The 22032-nt window shown below is 39.5% G+C and overlaps 1 protein-coding gene across 1 annotated transcript in view; it reads right to left on the bottom strand.

Annotated features, from left to right (window-relative positions):
* Positions 1-22032, bottom strand: part of aatkb (apoptosis-associated tyrosine kinase b) — a 132424-nt gene that overhangs the window by 21460 nt on the left and 88932 nt on the right. Inside the window, exons 5-6 of the mRNA XM_034194553.1 lie at positions 3951-4069; positions 1358-1445 (exon numbers count right to left, since the gene is read on the bottom strand). Coding sequence (XP_034050444.1) covers positions 1358-1445; positions 3951-4069 — 207 coding nt within the window. The remainder of the gene's footprint in view (positions 1-1357; positions 1446-3950; positions 4070-22032) is intronic.

Genomic DNA, 22032 nt, shown 5'->3' with positions numbered 1-22032 from the left:
GACATCTGTGTTAACTGTTTGGAAAAAGGGTGGGGAAATGTGTCAATCCAATGAGAATGGGTCAACACATTTGCAAGAGGTGTCTTTTGCTCTGCTGAGATGGTGATGATGAAGGCCAAGAGGTTCCCAGTTTCTTCAAACAGGTCAAAGCAATCAATAAAAACTGTAATAAATAAATGGAAGTGATGGATGCTGATGGTGATTTTATGTCTAAGAGTCACATATTTACAGCAGCTGCCAGGAGGTTTTTATGGCCTCGAGTCATTAAGAGTCTATTTATGTACTGAATCATGAGAGGATCTGTGGGAACTGAAAAGAAAAGCAAAGGTCAAGCACTTCCATGCTGCAGTTAACAGGATAAAATCTCACACTCAAAATCACTCTAAAGGAAACCTGTGGTTTTACACAAGTCCAGTGAAGCAACATCTGAGTATTTAGCCAACAGGGTGAGATGGAAGAATAATATAGAGATGAAACGGTCACACCCAGATTGTTCAAAATAAACAAGCAAACACTTTAAAGGAGAGTTATGTGGAACCAAGTAAAAGTAAAAGTGAGTCTAATCATTGGCACCATCTGTGTTTGTTTTCACATCTCTTGTGTGCTGGATGAACCAGTTTCATAAAATGTAATTCAAAACTTAGTGTTCTTTTTTCACTGTTTTATAGTTGTTAACTGTGACTTTAGTAGTTTTCTTTCATTATTATTGTTGCCTCTGTGCTGCTGCTGCTGCCTTTGCCAGGTCTCACTCCCATATGAAATTTAAATCTAAAGGTGATTTTAAAACCTGGTTAAATAAAGAAATGAAAATGTTGGGGGGGGGGGGGGGGGGGGGGGGGATTTACATAATCTAGTTACGTTAACCAGTCCCTAAAAAAAAAACCTGGTGATGCAAATGGGGAAACAAAATGCAGTTCATTGTAACAATTGTTAAAATAGGCTTTTCTAATTTGACAACCAGGTTTTGTTGATCAGGTTGATATTGATAGTTTAAACAAATATAACATTTCCTATTTTAGAGTGGAGATTTGTTTTTAATCATGACACAAAGATCACACTGAAAATAGAAAATCACTGGACCAACTTCTACTTTTAAGTGTTTCAGTTGATATACAAATTAATTATGTTAAGCCAAATGAACTTATAACTAATGCTTATGTCAATTTGTTAATTTAATTTGGACAAACATGATGCATTCATGACGCACACACAAAACATATTCCTTTAAACAGAAAGCATTTTCCCTAATCTCTTTAAACCGGTGAGGGGTTCAGGATTAAAAGTTTGAGTGGTTTTATCCTTTCTAATGAGTGCCCTTCTCGCTTCAAATCTCTGGCTCATTAATTTAAATACTCACCAGTGGACAAAACTCCATCACCAGCAGGTAGGGTGTGACCTCCGTACACTGAGCCAAACACTGCAGTAGAGCTGGATGCTGGAGGGACCTGAAGGTTATTAAAAAATAAGCAGTAGCGGCAAAACCTTTACTCACTAAATGAGCTACAGCCCACAGCAAAAATGCAAAATTTCACCAAATACATTTATCACATTTTTAGTCAAAATATCTAATTACACTTGTGTCTGTTTTACACTGGTGTCTGTTTCTGCAACCCTCCTGTCCTGTGCACCGGTAACATTTCCTGTATATTTGTTTTGTGAATTGTTTCGGTATTTGTGTTGGTAGCATGGCCCAAGCAGAGGGTCACCCCCTTTGAGTCTGGTCTGCTTGAGATTTCTTCCTCAGAGGGAGTTTTTCCTTACCACTGTCACTTGTATGCTTGCTCCAGGGGTTGGTAAGGTTAGACCTTATTTGTATGATACGCCTTGAAGCAACTTCTTTGTAATTTGGTGCTATATAAATAAAAAAATTTTGAAAATGAAATTACACTTAATATAAGAAAGAATCATTTCACCAGTAAAATCTCATTAACCTATAAGGACTTGTTTTGAGATAATACATCTTTAAAATCTTCAGTGAAACAGTCAAATTATAAACAACCTACGTTAAGTAAAAAAGCTAAAGCTATAACTCAAGAAAAGAAATTGAACAAGATTGTTACAATGCATTATTTAAAAACAAGTTTTTAGATCTTACTCAAAATGTATGCGTTAAGTGTCTGTGGCATACAGTAAGAGTAGACACACTTTGTATAAACTTGGTGAGATGATACACTATTGCAGTGTAATGTTTCTGAATGAACACCTTACTAGCAAAGGATTTTTAGTTAGGCACCAACATGCTAGTTTGCTAGCTTAGTAAATCATTGCATTACTGATAAACGCTAATTATCTTGTTAGCGAGAATAGTCACCAGAATCACACTTAATGACATTACAGGGATGTTTTTAGTAACAAGTCTAATTTTAAAACTAGCCACAAACTCCTCCAGTTGGGCAAAATTATGTTATGTAACATGGCTAGCTGACATGAAACACCATTTCAGACTGTGTTTTCTTCTATGTTCTCAAACCTTTGTGTTAAAACAGCTTGTTATTGGGCATCATTTACATCATTACTCAAGTGCAAATAGTATCTCCTTTCAAACAAACTGAAATTTAGTCTGAAATGTCTCAGCACAACATTAGCACAGCAACACAGTGATCACTAAAATCATCAGCTACATTGTTAACAGTAAAAATACTGTGATACCAAGACATGCTTTGTCCACTATGATATTTAATGCCTCATAAATCCAGTTTAACAAATAACAACTTTGTCACATCTGTGGTGGTGAAGCAGTGATGGAGATTGAAGGGTACTGGTTGGAAGGGTCCACTAGTCCTAGGGTGCACTGGCCCTAACTTCTTTATATTGGTGTATATTACAACCCCAAACTGAATTTAAAGTTCACAAATAAATGTAATACTTTCAAATAGCTTAAAAATAAATAAATAAAAAAATCCAGTTTTGTTCAATTTAGAACAATAAAAACACATGATTCTGTTGACATACACCATTAATCACTTTAATTGTACTGTTGTCTATAAATCTGTTGAATTGAAAATCAGCAAATAATGGTAATTCACCATAATTAAATTTTTTTCATTTTTAATTGTCACACCTTTGTAACATTACTAACATGTAACATTAGACCGTCGTGAGACAGGTTACTTTTACCCTACTGATGTGTTGTTTCAATAGTAATCCTGCTCAGTACGAGAGGAACCGCAGATAACTCTTTTAGTTCTTCTTGAGAACTGTGTGGGTGTCAGGGGGACAGCCTTGGACTGGTTCCACTCTTACCTTACAGGCCGTTCATTTACTGTCAGGCTGGGGGAGTCCACCTCGTCTTCTGTTCCTCTGAACTGTGGAGTCCCCCAGGGTTCTATTCTTGGGCCTATTCTCTTCACCCTATACCTTCTCCCGTTAGGTCAGGTGTTTAGAAAACATGGCATATCTTATCATCTTTATGCAGATGATACTCAAATTTAATTGCCTATTAAGAAGAACTCTAGCAGCCCCCTGACACCCTTGCTTGTGTGCCTGGAAGACGTCAAGGCTTGGTTGGCTCAAAATTTTCAGAGCCGCTCGTGACTGGACTGGGGCGCGGCTGGATATGCAGCTGCCCCTCTCCTCCCACGCAACTTATGTTTGTGGAGAACCTGGTGCTAAATCACTTGCAGACGACCTGATAAGTGTAAAAATGGGGGAGGTGATGGTCTAGTGGTTAAGGTGTTGGGCTTGAGACCAGAAGATCCTCGGTTCAAATCTCTGCCTGACTGGGAAATCACTAATCACTTTGGTCCCCTATTGCTCCCGGTGTGTAGTCAGCGCCTTGTATGATAGCACCCTGATATCAGGGTGAATGTGATGAATAATTGTAAAGCGCTTTGAGCATCTGATGCAGATGGAAAAGCGCGATATAAATGCAGTCCATTTACCATTTACCATTTAAAAACAACTTCAACATGCTCTCCTTAATACTTGGACTATAGGACTAGTTCCCGTACCGGTATGGCTGCGCTTCCTCCAGGAAATGCATCTGGTCCTGCACGCCGGCGCTGGCTTTCAGTTCCTTCACAACCACTTGTGTGGTGTTTAGGCCTGTGTTGACCTCACCCAGCAGAACCTGAAAGAGCAAGCAGAAATCATACCAAAGAAGTCACTCCTACATCCTCTGTTATCCTCGCTCTATCGCTCTTGGTCAGACTATATGTAGTTTTGACTGATATGCTGATGATACGCAGGTGTATTTGTCTGTTGTCATGGGTATTGTGTCTCACATTGCACAGTTGGAGGTTTGTTCAAATTTTCTGCTTTTGAACTCAGAAATAGACTGAGAATGTTACTGGCTGTGATAGACAGGAGAACAGGTGACCAAAGTTTGGTTTGGATTTTTCTTTTTATATCTTTCTTGCCTTATGACATCACAAAGATGAAATGGCAAAAAATAACTGTGGCTGCACTCTTCTGTCTGCTGGTGGTGCTAATGGTTGGGATTTATTCACCTGGCATAGGTATGTGCTCCCTGAGTGCCCTTCTGCTTTTATTTATGGGATTAGACGGGGGGTGTTTTACCTGTGAGGGCACTGAGACCAGCTCTGTGTGTCTGTGTGCATGTCACACATTTCTTTGATCACTCTGAAATTTTTACAAACAATTTTAAGTCCATAGCAAAAGACAATCAGATCAATCCATCACACATCTGGACCTGCATTCCACAATGTCTTTATTATCTCTTTACAATCAGCGATCCTCTTGTGTCTCTCAGTCATAATGAAACCTGTTTTTTTTTTTTTTTTTTTTTTTTTTGTAATTTCTCAGTCAGTCTGTATCGTGATCCGGAGGAGGATTGATCCACAGTGAATGTTTGTAAATATCTCAAGAGTGTCACAGGCTTTCTTCCAGCAGAAACATGGAAACAGCAGGAAGACCAAAAAAAAAAAATAAAAATAAAAATGGTCATTTTTCTCAACTCTTTTTCAGTCAAAGAAATCCTTTCTGAGTATTGTGAGCAGACACACAGAACCGTTCTCTTCCTGTCTGTGTGGCATCGCACTGATACAGTCCTGGTAACAATTATTGGTCCATCTAAATTTTAAGTACAGAATTTAAAATGTGTTCAGGAATAAATACAGGCAAACCAATTATGCATAATCAGCATATTTAATAAAATTCCCAAATTATTGAACAACAAAAAAAAATGCTTTCATGAAGTGAACTTAAAACATCAAACAAAATTTACATATGACACAGTTACTAGCACCCTTTGATGAATTTGCAGTAAATCATCACTTTACAGTTTTCTTTAGACAAGTCAGGGGACAGATGGATGAATATTTTCTTGGACTTCCTCTCTATCAATCATTAAGAAATACAAATATTATGGTACTGTATGTCTTTCTGGAGTAGGCACTTCAAAAAAAACAAAACAAAACAAAACTGAGTGACTACACAAGAAGGATGCGAGTGAGGGAAGCCACCAAGACACCCATGATGGGTTTCTGTGGGTGGGATTGGGAAAATGTACATAGGGCAGCTTCTGTCTGTTGTATCACCAGTCATACAGCTTCATGATGGCACAGAGAGCAGACATAACATTTCAGTTATAGTTTGCCAGAAGGCACATGGGAGACCCAAGCCTAGATTTGATCTGTGTTCTTTTATTAAACTGCTCATCTGTTCCGCTCCACCACGAAGCTGTGATGTAGCAAACATGCATATGCACACTTTCTCCAAACACATCCTAAGAAGCCTATACTGCATCTCCTTGAGAGTTTCTGAAATGTCTTGGTGGCTTCCCTCACTTGGTTCCATCATGCACACTCGCTCCATTTTTCAGAACTGCATTGTGCTACGCAGTTTGTATTTCACTATACAAAAGCATTTTTGCTGTTCAATATCTATGGCAATTTTATGAAATATATTGAAAATTGTTTCATCTGCATTTATTTCTAAACAACTTCAATGTTGGTTCTTAATATTCAAAACTGCTGATTATGGGCGTGGCCAGTGAGGATGGACACTCATTCAGACGGCGCATTAGTGAGACTTGAAGCTGGCATGCAGACATTCAGTGACAGCAAATCAGAGACACACAGGTGGACATACCCAATCAGAATGATGGAAAGGATGCAGGTGATGGATGCACAGATTTATGAGGAAAAAAAAGATGAAGACAACAACGACGACATGTTAATACAACAACACACGTCTGTCTGCAGTATTCACATTTTCCTGGCTAAGTCCATGTCTTCTGGCAGAAGCCAACATCAAAGGCGGGTGTTAAATCGCTCAGAAATTAAAGGTACCACAGCGTGTCGGCCATTTTTAATGGACTCTATTCTGAAGATCACAGCAGAGAGCCACGGTCACGGTCTGAGCCTCAGTGACGCCGCCCCATTTCATCCACATGGCAGGACGCCACCGGCACAGAAGGAGCGCGCGCAAAAACACCAACACTGTGAAGATCAAAGTGTCAGGAGTGGGATTACCTTCCCGAACCAACCATTCCCGATGTCTTTCAGGTAGAGCAGACTGTGGCGGCCCAGGTCTGTGGACTTCAGGAGGTGGACTGAAAGAAAAGAGCGAGATAAACAGTTCAGCAAGACAGCTCACATTTGAAAGTTTTTTTGTTGTGAGAGCAGCTAGCCCTTCGAATTTCTAGAAGGAGAGTGACGCATGAGAAGCCCGAGTTATTTTAACCTCCATCATCAGGTCGGCTGATGATGTTCTGCATCTTCTGTCTTTTACAAAACATGCAAAACGTCAAACTGTGATGAAGGAAAATTTCAGAAAGAATGAAACCCACCATGGCTAATGCATACCATGATATAAAAGTACAAGTAAATATACATCTGTCTGCAATGGAGCTTTTCGTCTCTCTATGACATCATCACCTCATTATGAGGTCATTCATACCAATCAATAGCAGATATTTTGCTGATCAATATGTGCCTGAGATTTTAAATCTAGGGTTCTTGGTTGTTAAGGATACAACGTTGTTTTTCCAAATGATGTTATCCTTGACTTAAGTGATATTCCCAACAGGTTTGAAGGAAATCCGTCAAGCCGTTATTGAGTTATCCTGCGTGCATGCGTCATTCAAAGCTTAGCCTGAAAATGGCAAAATTAACAAATGTCTACTTATTTTAAATTAATTACAAAGGATTTAGAGATTTAATACATTCTGGACAGAACTAACCACATCCAGGTTAAGTGGCAGCGGGGCAGTCCGTCCTCCTTCAAAAGTGAAATATCCCAAAGGTCCAGTTCACATTGTCCAAGAATAAATAAACCAAAGTCCAATGTGAAGTCGAGGCTGAGCCAAATGCTAACAGTCTGTCTGCACTCCTGTTCCCTGTTGCATTTCAGTGTCAGCTGTCAGCATCCACAGAGTTCTTCTTCCTCCCCGCCGGAGTGTTTTGTCCAGTCTTAGCTAAGCCAACCGAGGCGGGACTGGAGCTAACATCCCCCGTCTGGCCTTCCATCTCTTCCTCACACTGACACTGGCATTGTGGATACGGAGGCGGACAGACGGCTCTTTGTGGTGTTGCCACACAGTCCAGTCACTGTGCAGAGTCCATATTGGACACTCCTGTCTCAGTCCCCACGCCGCTCATTCTTTACGCCCACTCACGCTTTCTTGGACCCAACGCAGAATCGCCACCATTGTCCAGCTGTTGGGGCTGCACGGTACCAGTTAGGACCAGTTAGCAGAAGCACACTGGGGCTATTATGGACCAGATACATGATGAATAACAGCCGCTAAGAATGAGGCCGTCGTGTTTTTCTGTCGTCCTCAGACATTCTTACAGAACAAAGAGAGAAAATAATACGCACTAATGAGGAACATTAGTCTTTAAGAATATATTCTAATATCTGCTACTTTCAACAAAGACGCTTTATTTTCTCTGACCTGTAAATGAATGTGAGGTCACACAGACTAACCAGGACACCGTTACTGACCAACTGCGGAGCAACTCCAAGCAATTTCTCCAAGCATAACTTCTATCATGGGAGAAAACAGACAAACTGGGAACAAACAGCTTCTCACACGACACTGACAATGATGCTAAACAAAACTTATGAAATGCATTTACTTGTAGTGCTTCAATACACATGCACTGAGGTTTCAAGTAATTTATATTTTCAGACTGTGAAAGGGGCTTTTCCACTATGAAGAGGGTCAACTCCCCCCTCTAAAAAAGACTGAAAGAAGAAACCCTGGACAATCTCATTATTTCTATAGAAGGAAATGAGGCAGAAACATTCAGCTTTGACTCAGCCCAGCAGGCTAAGATGACTAAAAGAAGAATTGAAATTATTATACATCTGACTGAAATCCTTTGTTCTGATTGGCTGATTTGCATGTAATAATTGCAATAGTTTTCACAATAAATCACATTATTGACTGATTCCGCATGTCAGAGTTGTTCAGAGTTGGACCTGAAAAGAACAACTCAATTAACACAGAAATATTCACGCAGGAGAAACTGAATTTCTTTTTCCTGATCAGGAGAGAGCAAATGAGCGTCAACCTCTGCTAACGACCGTCTCATCAGCTCTGAAGGGCCCCACCCATCTGCCTCTCATATTTATTGAAATAAAGTTACATACAAGCATATAGGGGCGACAATATCACAAAGCAAGAAAAAGACAGAGTCTGGTCTCACGTCGATATGAAAACTGTTATGGCTTTAAGCCTTCAGTCTCCAAACCTTTCCATAACAACGTTCAGCCCTGAACCAGTGTGCCGGTCACACCGCTCTTCCCTCAAGGCTGAACTGTTAATTAAAGACGCACATAGCTTTAACAAAACAGTCTGCACATTCACTAAGCCAAAGATCATCTGTTCACTTTCCTGTGTAAGCAGTTGTAATGATTATTTGAACAGTTCAGTGTATATGATTGCTTTAACAAAAAGTGATTAATTAAAAAAGTAATGGTACATGAACTCTCACACATGCATATATGTATATAGGAAAATAGAGAACAGAATCAAAGACAAGATCAAAGACGGTACATGCCTTGGAGGAATATTTCACATGGGTTCGAAGGCCAGGGGACCTTGACCTACTTTTCAAGGTCACTAGTGGTCACAACTGTCAAATCCTTCACCGCAACGTAACTACATACCTATTGCTCACAGAAACTTCATATTTGGTGCCTTGGGGGAGTACTTCGCATGGGTTTGAAGGCCGGTGACCTTGACCTACTTTTCAAGGTCACCAATGGCCACAACTGTCAAATCCCTTGCCAAAACACAGCTCGGCACCTTTTGCTCGCAGAAACTTCGTATTTGGTGGGTACATGCCTTGCAGGAGTAATTCGCGTGTGTTTGAAGGTCGGTGACCTTGAGCTACTTTTCAAGGTCACCAATGGCCACAACTGTCAAATCCTTTGCCATAACGTAGCTTGGCACCTTTTCCTCATAGAAACGTCATACTTGGTGGGTACATGCCTTGGAGGAGTACTTCGCATTGGTTCGAAGGTCGGTGACCTTGACCTACTAGTTGCAATGATTATTTGAACAGTCAGTGTATATGATTGCTTTAACAATAAGTGATTAATTAAAAAAGTAATGGTGCATGAACTCTCACACATGCATATATGTATATATGAAAATAGAGAACAGAGTCAAAGACAAGATCAAAGACAGTACACCAAAGTAAAGACATTAATAATCAAAGTAAAGACATTAGGGCTTCCGGTGATGGCTGCTTAGGGGAAAGACGTGCCTGTGGGAGCTGCGCCAATGCCTTAAGATATATTTCCTTTCTCGTTGGAGTTTAACTTACTCTACGGTTACTAAGGTTGTATTATGACTTTAGAACTCTTTTGGACCAACACCAAACGATGTCGCCGAAACGCAAAACTAATAAGCAGACAAGCGGGGAGGACGAGAGCTCGGGCTCATCTCAACATGGCGAATCCACGGAGGAGCCAGGATGTGTGAGTGACGGACATGAACTAGACCCTGCGCTCGCTAAAGCCTTTGAAATCATGACCTCAAGAATTATGGCATCTATCAATGAGAAGCTGGACCCTCTAACCAGTACAGTCAAGAAACATTCGGCTGATTTAAAGAAAGCTGACGAGCGACTGGATGAAGCAGAAGCCAGAGTGCTAAAGCTAGAAGATGCTAACGAGCCCCTCCATGCTAAGATTCAAACACTAGAAAAATGAGTTGAAAGTTTAACAGATGAAGTCGATATGCTTGAAAACAGGGGGCGTCATAAAAATATCCGCATATTTAACATCCCTGAGTGTATGGAGGGGAGCAATGCTTTAGACTTTTTTGAACAGTGGCTGCCGAGTTTCCTTGGTTTTGATGCGACAGGAGGCATAGTCAAGCTGGAGCGTGCACACCGGAGCGCAGCACCTCCGCCTGGAGAGGGACAGCGGCCGCGACAGGTCATTATCAGGTTCCACGCATTCCCAGAGAAACAGCGGGTAATGGCAGCAGTGCGACGAAAGGCAGCACAAGGTGACATCGTCCTGGAGGGGAGGAAAATCTCATTCTACCACGACCTGTCCGCGATGGTGGTGAGGAAGCATAAGTTATTTGCAGCAGCAAAACAACATCTACGTGAAATCGGCACAGATTACATCATGTTGTTCCCGGCGAAGCTCAAAGTAATGTTCAATGGTACGTAGAAGATCTTCCTCTCACCAGCAGAGGGCCTCTCCTACGCATCCAGCGTAACTGACCAGAGCTGAAGGAGAAATTACTGGGCACAGACCGGTGGGTTTTGTTTGTTACAGGTTTAACTCTGTTGTATCTGATAAACTTATTATAACCTGTTTTATGTTCTATACCACTGTCACAACCCACCATGCCTGAAACCCCCTTTGACTAATAAGTTACTCCGATATGTTTATTCAGGGCATGCAGCTTCCCACAGACTGTATGCCATGTAATTTGCTAGTTTTGCACCCAAATTTGGTGTGTTACAGGACAGCAATCCCCACACAACTTGGGGAAAGCCCCTTTCGATTTAGTTTTGTCATTTTACATACTTAATATGTTAATGTTCAGTGTTCTTGTTCTATTTAAGATATGTACCACACAGGTTTTATTTATTTTTTATTTCAAAGGTCATACTTTTATAATTTATAAGTATGTTTTGGTAAATGTCACTTGGTAAGATTAGACTCTGTTCTTGGAATGTAAGAGGTTTATGGAAAAGAATTAAGCAAAGAAAAGTTTTTGCTACACTCAAAAGAAGGAAAATTGATATAGCACTACTCCAAGAAACCCATCTGGATGATGTTGAGCATCAGAAGCTTAAACATGGTTGGGTTAATCAGGTATACTTTGCTTCCTTTACAACAAATAGTAGAGGTGTTATAATACTTATTAACAAGAGAATTGCTTTTCAGTTACAATCTTGCAAAAAGGACCAGTATGGAAGATATGTGATTATCAATGGTACTCTCCAGGGTGAAAAAGTTACTATAATGAATATATACTGCCCTCCAAATTACACCCCAAACTTTTTGTCAAAGGCCTTTATGGAATTTTCAGAATTGTCTAACCCATTAGCCTTAGTGGGCGGGGATTTTAACTGCCTACTCCGGCCCACGGTAGACCGACATCCTTCCCGTAGCTCTCCCTTAACCAATCAAGCCAGTGCCCTCTCCGCTATTTGTAGGGAGATGGGCCTGGTAGATGTATGGAGAACTCTCCATCCAAATGATAAGGAATTTACCTTCTATTCTCCACCACATAAGTGTCACACTCGAATTGATTACTTTTTTTTCCCCATATCCCAAATTCAGCACATCACCTCCTGTGAAATAGGAAATATTGTGGTAAGTGACCATGCAATGTTAAGCCTGGAGCTGGTTACTGACACTATTTCTAATAAAAGTAGAAGATGGAGATTTGATGTTCGTCTTTTAAAAGATGAAAAATTTATATCATACATGACTCGTGAATTTAAAATATTTTTGATATTAACTCAAAAACCAATGATAACCCCTCTTTACTTTGGGAAACATCTAAAGCATTTATTAGGGGTCTAACTATTGGCTACGCATCTGCCAAAAAACGGAAGCAAATGGAGCAACACACAAAATCTCAAAAAGAATTATATAATATAAAAAGTGTGTTAACCACATCTTTAGATCCACATTTATTGCAGAAAAAATGTGCATTACAAGCTGCTTTGGATGCTTTGTTTAACACAACAAGCTAAAACCGCTACACTTTTCTCTAGACAGAGATTATATGAATCTGGTAACAAATCAACCAAATTTTTATAATTTCTAACCAAAGTCCCTAATGATCCACAAACCATTACTTCTATAGTTGACTTTGACAATAACCGTCATTTTGATAATATGCAAATTAACCATTTATTTAAGGAATTCTATGAACAATTATATGAATCAAACCTACGACCGGGAGCCTCTGATGTTATGGAATTCTTCTATCTGAGCTCACTCTTCCCACTATATCTGATGCTCAAAGAGCCATGTTGAATGCTCCTATTACTAAAGAGGAGGCACTCCTAGCACTTAAAAAACTACAATCAGGGAAGACTCCCGGAACGGATGAATATCATGTGACTTTTACAAAGAGTTCCACCATATATTATTAGACCCCCTTTCTCTCTATGTTGGATCATCATTTACCACATGCTTCCTTCCTCGAACTTTAAGGGAAGCTGATATCACACTGATTCATTGCTCCAGTTACTGACCCATTGCTCTTTTAAATCAAGATCTTAAATTATCTAAATTTTGGTGCAGCGCTTAGAAAAAGTTTTATGTTATATTGTTAAAGAAGATCAGACAGGTTTTATTAAGGGGAGAAGTTCAAGCCACAATTCGAAGGCTTTTAAATATATATTAACTATTTGTCAGGCACGAGATGAGGACAGTTTGGTTATCTCTTTAGATGCAGAGAAGGCCTTTGACTGTGCTGAATGGCCTTATCTGCTTTGAATCTTGCAAACATTTGATTTGGGGGACACATTCATTAGTTGGATTAAATTATTATACAGTAACCCTATGGCCGCTGTAATTACTAATGGCTACAGATCGGAGGCCTTCTCACTTCATCGTTCAACTCGACAGGGCTGCCCATTGACTCCGGCTCTTTTTGCTCTAGCAGTGGAGCCCTTAGCTGAGATCATAAGACAAGATCCAAACATAACAGGGTTCTGTCATGGCGGACAGTGGCATAAATCTCCTTGTACGCTGATGACGTATTATTTTATATAAATGAGCCCAAATCCTCAATTCCTAGACTGATCGAGCAAATTCAAAGATTTGGAATGTTTCTCCGGCTATAAAATAAACTTTCTAAATCCCTTGCTATGCCAATGGGCAGCCTTTGAGAAAGAATTAACACATTAACTTCTTTCCATTCCAATGGTCATTATTGGTTTTGTTTACCTTGATATTCACATCACTCCCATGTTTCATCAAATGTTCAAGGCTAACTTTACACCTCTTTTGGACAATATCAGAAAAGACTTAAATAGGTGGAACACTCTTCCTTTGTCCTTGCTGGGTAGAGTGGCCATGATCAAAATGAAGGTGCTCCACAGATTACTGTATCCTTTACAATGATTCCGTTATTGATTTCAAACAAAATATCAAATTACTCAATGGTTGGCTAAGTGAATTTATTTGGCACAAAAGAAAACCACGACTGAAATTCTCAAAACTATTATCGCCCATTTCTGAAGGTGGTCTCGATGTACCGGATTTTAAGATGTATCAGCTGGCATCTAATTTGAGGTTTATAGTTGAAGGGTTAGGGAGAACCCCACATCTGTGTGGCTTAATCTTGACAAATCACAGACTCAGTGTTCTCTTCTTGGTCTTTGTCTTGTAAAAATGTAAAATCCTCAAGAAATTTGTGCAATAATAACCCCATTATTATCACATACAGTGAAATCATGGTTTATGGCCAGGCGACTTGAAGGGAAATCTCTTTAAACTCCTTTTGCTCTCGCCAATACAAGGGAATCCAGACTTTTTACCAGGTATGATAGACTCAAGTTTTATGCTTGGGCAAACAAGGGAATTAAAAGATGGGTGATTTATTTTCTGGATCTCCATTGTGTTCATTTAAACAAATCAAGATAAATATAACCTCCCAAATAGAGATTTTTTTAGATACCTGCAAGTTAGAGACTTTATTCATAAGAAAACAACTTTGATGTATGATGCCAGTCCCTCACCATTAGAAAAATTAATCCTAAACTGTCCTACAAAGAAAAGAATTACTTATCTCTATCGTACATTGATTAACGTAACTCATCTTTATTTTATTAGAGGTTAACTTATTAGACTTTATTAGAGGTAAACAAAAATGGGAATCAGAAATGGGTATAGTCCTTGATGAAGAAAATTGAGTTCCATCTGTTGTCAGACAAAATATATTTCGATTTGCAATCATGCTAGATTGCACCAATTTAAAATACAACCCCTGGCAAAAATTATGGAATCACCGGCCTCGGAGGATGTTCATTCAGTTGTTTAATTTTGTAGAAAAAAGCAGATCACAGACATGACACAAAACTAAAGTCATTTCAAATGGCAACTTTCTGGCTTTAAGAAACACTATAAGAAATCAAGAAAAAAAGATTGTGGCAGTCAGTAACGGTTACTTTTTTAGACCAAGCAGAGGAAAAAAATATGGAATGACTCAATTCTGAGGAATAAATTATTATTAACATGGCACAAACTCATTATTGAACCTCTTTCCTCTGGAATCCTTGACTTGTCACATACACCACACTAAAAGCAGCTTTATAGACATATGGACACCGTACCTTTGCTTCACTGACCAATCTGTATCTTCATATTGAACAGTGCAATCGTTGATTGCTGATTTGAACATTCTCACAATGTTTTTTTTTTGTATTACTTTTATTTATTTATTTTTTCTTTTTGTTTATTTATATACATTGTATATGTTATTTATATATACGAGGGCTGTCAATAAAGTAACGGTCCTTTTTATTTTTTCAAGAACTATATGGATTCATTCATATGTTTTTACGTCAGACATGCTGGAACCCTCGTGCGCATGCGTGTAGTTTTTCCACGCCTGTCGGTGACGTCATTCGCCTGTGAGCAATCCTTGTGTGGAGGAGTCATCCAGCCCCCTCGTCGGAATTCCTTTGTCTGAGAAGTTGCTGAGGAGACTGGCGCGTTGTTTGATCAAAATTTTTTCTAAACCTGTGAGACACATCGAACGTGGACACGGTTCGAAAATTAAGCTGGTTTTCAGTGAAAATTTTAACGGCTGATGAGAGATTTGAGGTTGATTCTGTCGCTTTAAGGACTTTTTCACGGTGCGAGACGTCGCACAGCGCTCTCAGGCAGCGTCATCAGCCTGTTCAAGCTGAAAACCTCCACATTTCAGGCTCTATTGATCCAGGACGTCCGTGAGAGAACAGAGAAGTTTCAGAAGAAGTCGGTTTCAGCATTTTATCCGGATATTCCACTGTTAAAGGAGATTTTTTAATGAAAGACGTGCGGACGGATCCGCGCGTCGGGACGCCGCACGGACGCGGTGGCGGTGGCACAGGAAAACACCTCGTGTGATAACCATTTGTACAATCCAGGCGGGCTTTTGATGGCTTTCAGTGGAGTGAGTATATGAGAAATTGTTTAACAGGCAGGACATGTTCCAACTTGTCCTTAAGGCTTTCAACAGAGGTGTTTTTCCTGTGGCCGGAGCGTCGCGCGGCTGCGTCCCGACGCAGCGGACCCGTCCGCACGTCTTTCTTAAAAACATCTCCTTAACAGTGGAATATCCGGATTAAATGCTGAAACCGACTTCTTCTGAAACATTCTCTGTTCTCTCACGACGTCCTGGATCAATAGAGCTGAAATGTGGAGGTTTTCAGCTTTGAACCGGCTGATGACGCCGCCTGAGAGCGCTGCGCGACGTCTCGCACCGTGAAAGTCCTTAAAGCGACAGTCTCACCTCAAAATCTCTCATCAGCCGTTAAAATTTTTCACTGAAAACAGCTTAATTTTTCGAACCGTGTCCACTTCGATGTGTCTCACACGTTTAGGAAAAAATTTTGATCAAACAACGCGCCAGTCTCTCAGCAACTTCGCAGACAAAGGAATTCCGACTAGGGGCTGGACGACTCCTCCCACAAGGAGTGCTCACAGGCGATGACGTCACCCGACAGGCGTGGAAAAACTCACGCATGCGCACGAGGGTTCAAAGCATGTCTGACGTAAAAACATATGAATGAAATCCATATAGTTTTTGAAAAAATAAAAAGGACCGTTAGCTTTATTGACAGCCTCGTATGTATGTATCTTAAGATTTTATTTGAAACCTGCTGTAATCTAATGGTATGGATCAAGGTTTGCTGAGCTGTGTTTGTTAAGAAAATGTTAAAAAACAAATAAACATATTGAAAAAAAAAAGTAAAGACATTAATATTTGATAATCATATTGCTGATATATAGAAAACCCTGTCACCGCACCATTTCGGGCAACATTATGAGTGATTGCGGACCGATTTTGTCATAACGGGGTAACAATGTTTCGCGCATGCGTAGGGGTGATGCGTCACAGACGAGATCATGGCGGACAGCAGAAGGTTTGCGTCCGTGGATACTGATGGGATAAACTATCTTCTATCCAAGAAAGACAGTGAGAGTACCGCGATAAATATCAAAAAAAGTTCCACACTGTTCAAGGAGTTTTTAGCGAAGGACGACAGGAAAGATTTGCATGGTGTTTCACCCGACGAGTTCGAGAAGCTTCACATTAGTAAATTAAAATTAATTTTGTTTCTAGTAAAAATAAACAAAAGTAAAAAGAATAAAAAAATGACTTAGCAAATTTTTCAAACAATTGTAAAGATAAATTTATTAACTACTCAGATGTATAATAAAACAAATAGTGACTGGTTTGGCGGGCAGCATAATGGAATGTCACCCTGAGGGATCATTGTTGCCCACGGCCGGTGGTGGACCACCTTACTGAGAATGTTCTCTTTGAGCCACTGCAGTCTGCATTTAAAACACATCCCACGGAGACGGCTCTCATTAATGTGGTAAATGCAGCCCAGTCTCACGGCACAGCATGATTCAGCAGCACGAAATATACATTAATCTATTGGTTTGGCATATTGTCACAAAAAGTGAAAAATTTTCATCATGGGAGCACAAATTTATTCTAATTCATTCTGTGATGGGTTCACTCACTGATTCCCTGACTCACCCACCCACTGACTCACTCACTGATTCCCTGACTCACCCACCCACTGACTCACTCACTGATTCCCTTTCTCAATAATCCGCTGATTCAGTAAATCAGACTCGCTGACCCACTGACTTGTTGACTCACTGGCCCACTGAATCACTGACTCCCTTTCTTACTGACTCCAGACTTGTTGACTCACTGGCTCACTGACTGACTCAATAATCCTTCATGCTCTGCTAATCACAAGGGACAATCCCCCACATCTATTGGTTATCCCACATCCTATATTTCTATGTTTATTTTGTATAATATAAAAATTGCTGCATTTAAAAAGATTAGCAAACTTGGTTACTCTTAAGACTGAGTAAGCTCAACATTTGTATATATATTATAAATATCGTTTTTCTGGATTGAGCTTATGAAATATTACAATAACACTTTATTCTATTTCTTGTAGCTGGAGACATTATCAAATTGAAATTACAAAAAATGCTTGAAACATTTTAGTTTAAGGGGTGTGAGTGACAAATTGAAAAAATAAAGAAAAAAAAGTAAAACAGAGGCCAAGCCACCCTTGTGATTTTCTGGTCTGACTGGGATTCAAACAGAAGATCCTCTGGTCACAAATGCTTTGATGTCTGAGATACTTTGGGGCTGTGTTGCTACAGTTACTTTGAAAAGTTACTTTTTACAGTTACTTCATTAGCAGCTGCAGACAACTTGTCGGCAGCTGCTGAATGTAACTAATAAAGTAACTAGTAATCTAACTTAGCTATTTTTAAGATAGAGTACTCAGAAAAGTAACTATAGGTTATTTGGCTGATTAGTTACTTTGCTGATTACTCAATTTTAAGAATAATCAAGTTAGATTACTAGTTATCTTCTTAGTTACATTACTCATTATTTACAAGTTGTTGACAGTTAATAAAGTAACTGCATAAAGCTGCCAATGAAGTAACTGTATAAAGTAACTTTTTTCAATTTGTCACTCACACCCCTTAAAATGTTTCAAGCATTTTTTTTTGTAAAACAATTTGATAACTTGTCCAGCTACAAGAAACAGACTGAAGTATTATTGTAATATTTCACAAGCTCAATCCAGAAAAAAAGATATTTATAACAGAAACTTTATAACAGAAATGTTGAGCTAACTCAATCTTAAGACTAACCAAGTTTGCTAATCTTTTTAAATGCAGCAATTTTTATATTATACAAAATAAACATAAAAATATAGGATGTGGGATAACCAATAGATGTGAGGGACTGTTCCTTGTGATTAGCAGAGCATGAAGGATTATTGAGTCAGTCAGTGAGCCAGTGAGTCAACAAATCTGGAGTCAGTGAGTCTGTGAATCAGGGAATCAGTGGGTTGGTGAGTCAGGGAATTAGTGAGTGAACCCGTCATGGAATGAATTAGAATAAATTTGTGCTCCCATGATGAAAATTTTTCACTTTTTGTGACAATATGGTGAACCAGTAGATTAATGTGTATTTCGTGCTGCTGAATCACTCCATGCTGTGAGACTGGGCTGCATTTATCACATCAATGAAAGCCGTCTCCATGGAACGATGCGTTTTAATGCAGATAGCATGGCTCAAGAGAAATTCACCAACAACTAAAGAACAATCTACTCCACGTTAATGGGTGATCTTTAACTACGGGCACTATTGGCCTTGTAATGTAATTTCCACCACACCATTGCCTTACAATATAAAGCGCCTTGGGGCAACTGTTTGTTGTGATTTGGCGCAATATAATGTGCTCTGATGTCACTGTTTATCTCCATAGAAACTACCCAAAACATCTTTCATACAAACTGTTTAGGGACATTACAGTGTTGTGGTGGAAATTACAGGAATAGTTGTGGGACAATTAACATTTGTTAAAAAATCACAACAGTTGTATGACATTGAATACCCCAATTTTTTTTGATTATTTTACTGATATTTTATTCAGAGATATTTTAAAACATTAGGAAAAACGTTTCTTTACCATTTTTTTATCATTGAAGATCAAAAGTCTGGGTGTGGGACAAGCACAAAAGCAATATTTGCATATAATGATGCTGAAAAAGGTGAAAAGTCATCACAGACTACTAGAACAAATTTTTTAACACACTTTCATTGTAAAGATACATAAAAGTGTGAAATTTCCCCTTTTTTCTGTTTTTCATACAATAAGATCAAAGGACATAATAAGTGCCCGTAGTCGAAGAATCACCCTAATACTTTTGGATCTTTACGCTCTCAGACTGGGCTTTAGATTTAGGTATAGTGATGCAGCTGTGGATGTTTTACGTCACAGAACGTACACACGTCTGTGTGTTGAACACACCAGATGTTGCTCTGTTGGTTCTGGTCGGCCACCAGCAGGTTCCGTGGACTTCATCCACCAGTTCTGGAGCAATCCACCTCAGCGGCACATAGACCTGCTCTGACGTCACGTAGTAATCATCCTGTGAGCACGAGAGATGTATGAACCCACCCGCACATATTTATTTATTTACTTCCTTTTCACTTTAAATTAAACTTATGTGTCGGAAAACTCTTGATGTCTACAGAAATAAGAGACAAAGTCTCACTTTGTACTTGGTGTGCGACAGGCCGTAATCTCCTATCTTCACCGACACATCAGCAGTCAGCAGACAGTTCCTCAAAGCCAAGTCACTGATGACAGAGGAGCGAGAAAGAGGAGCAGCGGGAGGTGAACAGCTAACACACGTATGTCCTTCAGAAGTAACAAAAAAAAAACACATCTGGCAAGAGACCGATTTTATGGAGCACAGCATTAAACATGTAAGCGGTTTGGGTCTCTAAAAGTCCACAAAGTGGACAATCTGCAAAGTGCAGACATCCAGTGATGCTCAACAAACTCTGGATTATATATTACAGATATATAATATCAATCACCTATAAGATTTTCTCATTTTACAAAATAAAAGTATTTGAACTTTGTTTGAAATGATATGCTGTTTGTTGATTAATTATTACCTTGTTGGGTTTTTGTTTGTTATTTTATACAGCCAAAATAACCTCCTCCAAGTCCACAATCCACACGAAGGCCACTTAAGAATAACTAAAATGTGAAATATCCAGACAATTCATTATAGCAATAATAATAATGATGATAATGCCAGATTTAGATCATTTCAGCAAGTAGTGTGAACAAAGCCTGAGCGACTTTTCTTTCTTTCTTTATTAGATTTGCAATTACAGCATAGATTTTTTTTTTCCTCTTTCTCCTTATAGTACACATTTGTGGCTTCGTGGTGGCTGAAACTACAAACTGTTCTGATCTGAAAATGTTTTAGAACCTTGCACTAAAGCACAGAGACAGGATGCAAAGAGCCCCTCAGGTTGTTCGCCCTCAGGCCGCCTGCTTTATCGCCTCCCTCATCTCTCTGAAGGATGCTGCAGACTGGGCAGTTGGGCTTCTTCTGGAGATGACGGGTCACCTGCCTGCAACAAAATCACTGATGCTGGAGTCTGTGAGGAGCACTCAGGCAGCACCAGGATATTGTTCCAGGAAGAAACCGAGATGGCTCAGATCAAAGCTGGATCCAGGGCTGGACGTGGTGTCACAAGCGTGTTCTTCAACATACCTGAGCGTGAAGCTGTGTTTGTGCAGGTGCATGAGTCCTGATGCAACGTCGCAGGCCATCCTCTGGAGGATCAGGGGCTCGGTGGTCAGGGTGTCTGCAGTCCTGCAGCCACGGAGGTAACCCTTCACATCGCCCTGGGTCATGCACAGAGAGAGGTCAGAGGTTAGAACAGGAGACAGATAAAGCTACTCCCTACTAGTAACCACTGGACTGAATGGAATCACACTAAGACATAACGCTATAATAGGGGGAACCGGGGCACAGTGAATCAGTAGCTATATCTGCAAAACTACATATTATTTGCAGCAGTTATGCCATATTTGTATGCATAAAGGCATACCCTTATAAATTAGTGTTTTGTTTTGGATACATTAAGGGTAAAACTACGTGGCAAGTAAAGGCAGTTTTTTTTAATATCAAAAGTACATTTTATGGATGTCAGTGTCTTTGTATTTATTCTCACAACAGAGGAAAGGTGGCCCAAAAATAGTTATTAGTTAGAAGACTACCCTGTCCAACTGATGAGTATGTGTTATGTCTTCTCCAGTTTATCAGCTATTTGATAACATGACTCGTGTCACATGCACCAAAGTGAATCGGGGCACAATGAATCAGTCTAGAAAGTGATTTACTAAGCCCCAGTATCAAGTGGATGACAAATATTACTTGTTGAAACATACATTTATTTCCATGAATTATTTCTATAATTTGTGTATATAAGCAACTGTTTTTACATTTGAACAGAAATGATGACAGTTGTATTTATAATACTTTCTAAAGGACGTATATCACTATATGAGACACTCACACAACACATAGCTGGTTTGCTGGATTATAGTTTGTATATGCATCAGCATATATTTAATAATTTTCAAGAAATTTTTATAATCATGTGTTTTTTCATTATATTCTAAGTTGATTCACTGTGCCCCGTGAATTAGTGTTTGGGGCACAGTGAATCAAAAATTTTAAAATCAGTTTTAAACACCTGTAAATTACACTTAGGGAGAAAATAAGAGCCTATAAACAATAACTTGCTGTATTAAATCCACAATAGAATGACCTAAACCTGTGCATAATGTGTTTATGCTGCCACAAAACAACATTTCTGATCCACTGTACCCCGGCTTCACCCACATGAAAGATACTGGCACAGAACCAAAACCAAAACCACAGACCTAAAAAAACATGTATGCTATATTTCTCTAGTTAGTACATTTCAGTCTCAGTGAAAGTCACGCCTGCTCATAATTTCCATCATCCATTCAGCATCTACCAACCATCCAGCAG

Source organism: Thalassophryne amazonica, chromosome 18, assembly GCF_902500255.1.
Source record: "Thalassophryne amazonica chromosome 18, fThaAma1.1, whole genome shotgun sequence".
NCBI lineage: Eukaryota > Metazoa > Chordata > Actinopteri > Batrachoidiformes > Batrachoididae > Thalassophryne > Thalassophryne amazonica.
Note: the sequence above shows the minus strand (reverse complement) of the source record. Positions and strands in the feature narration are given on the sequence as shown.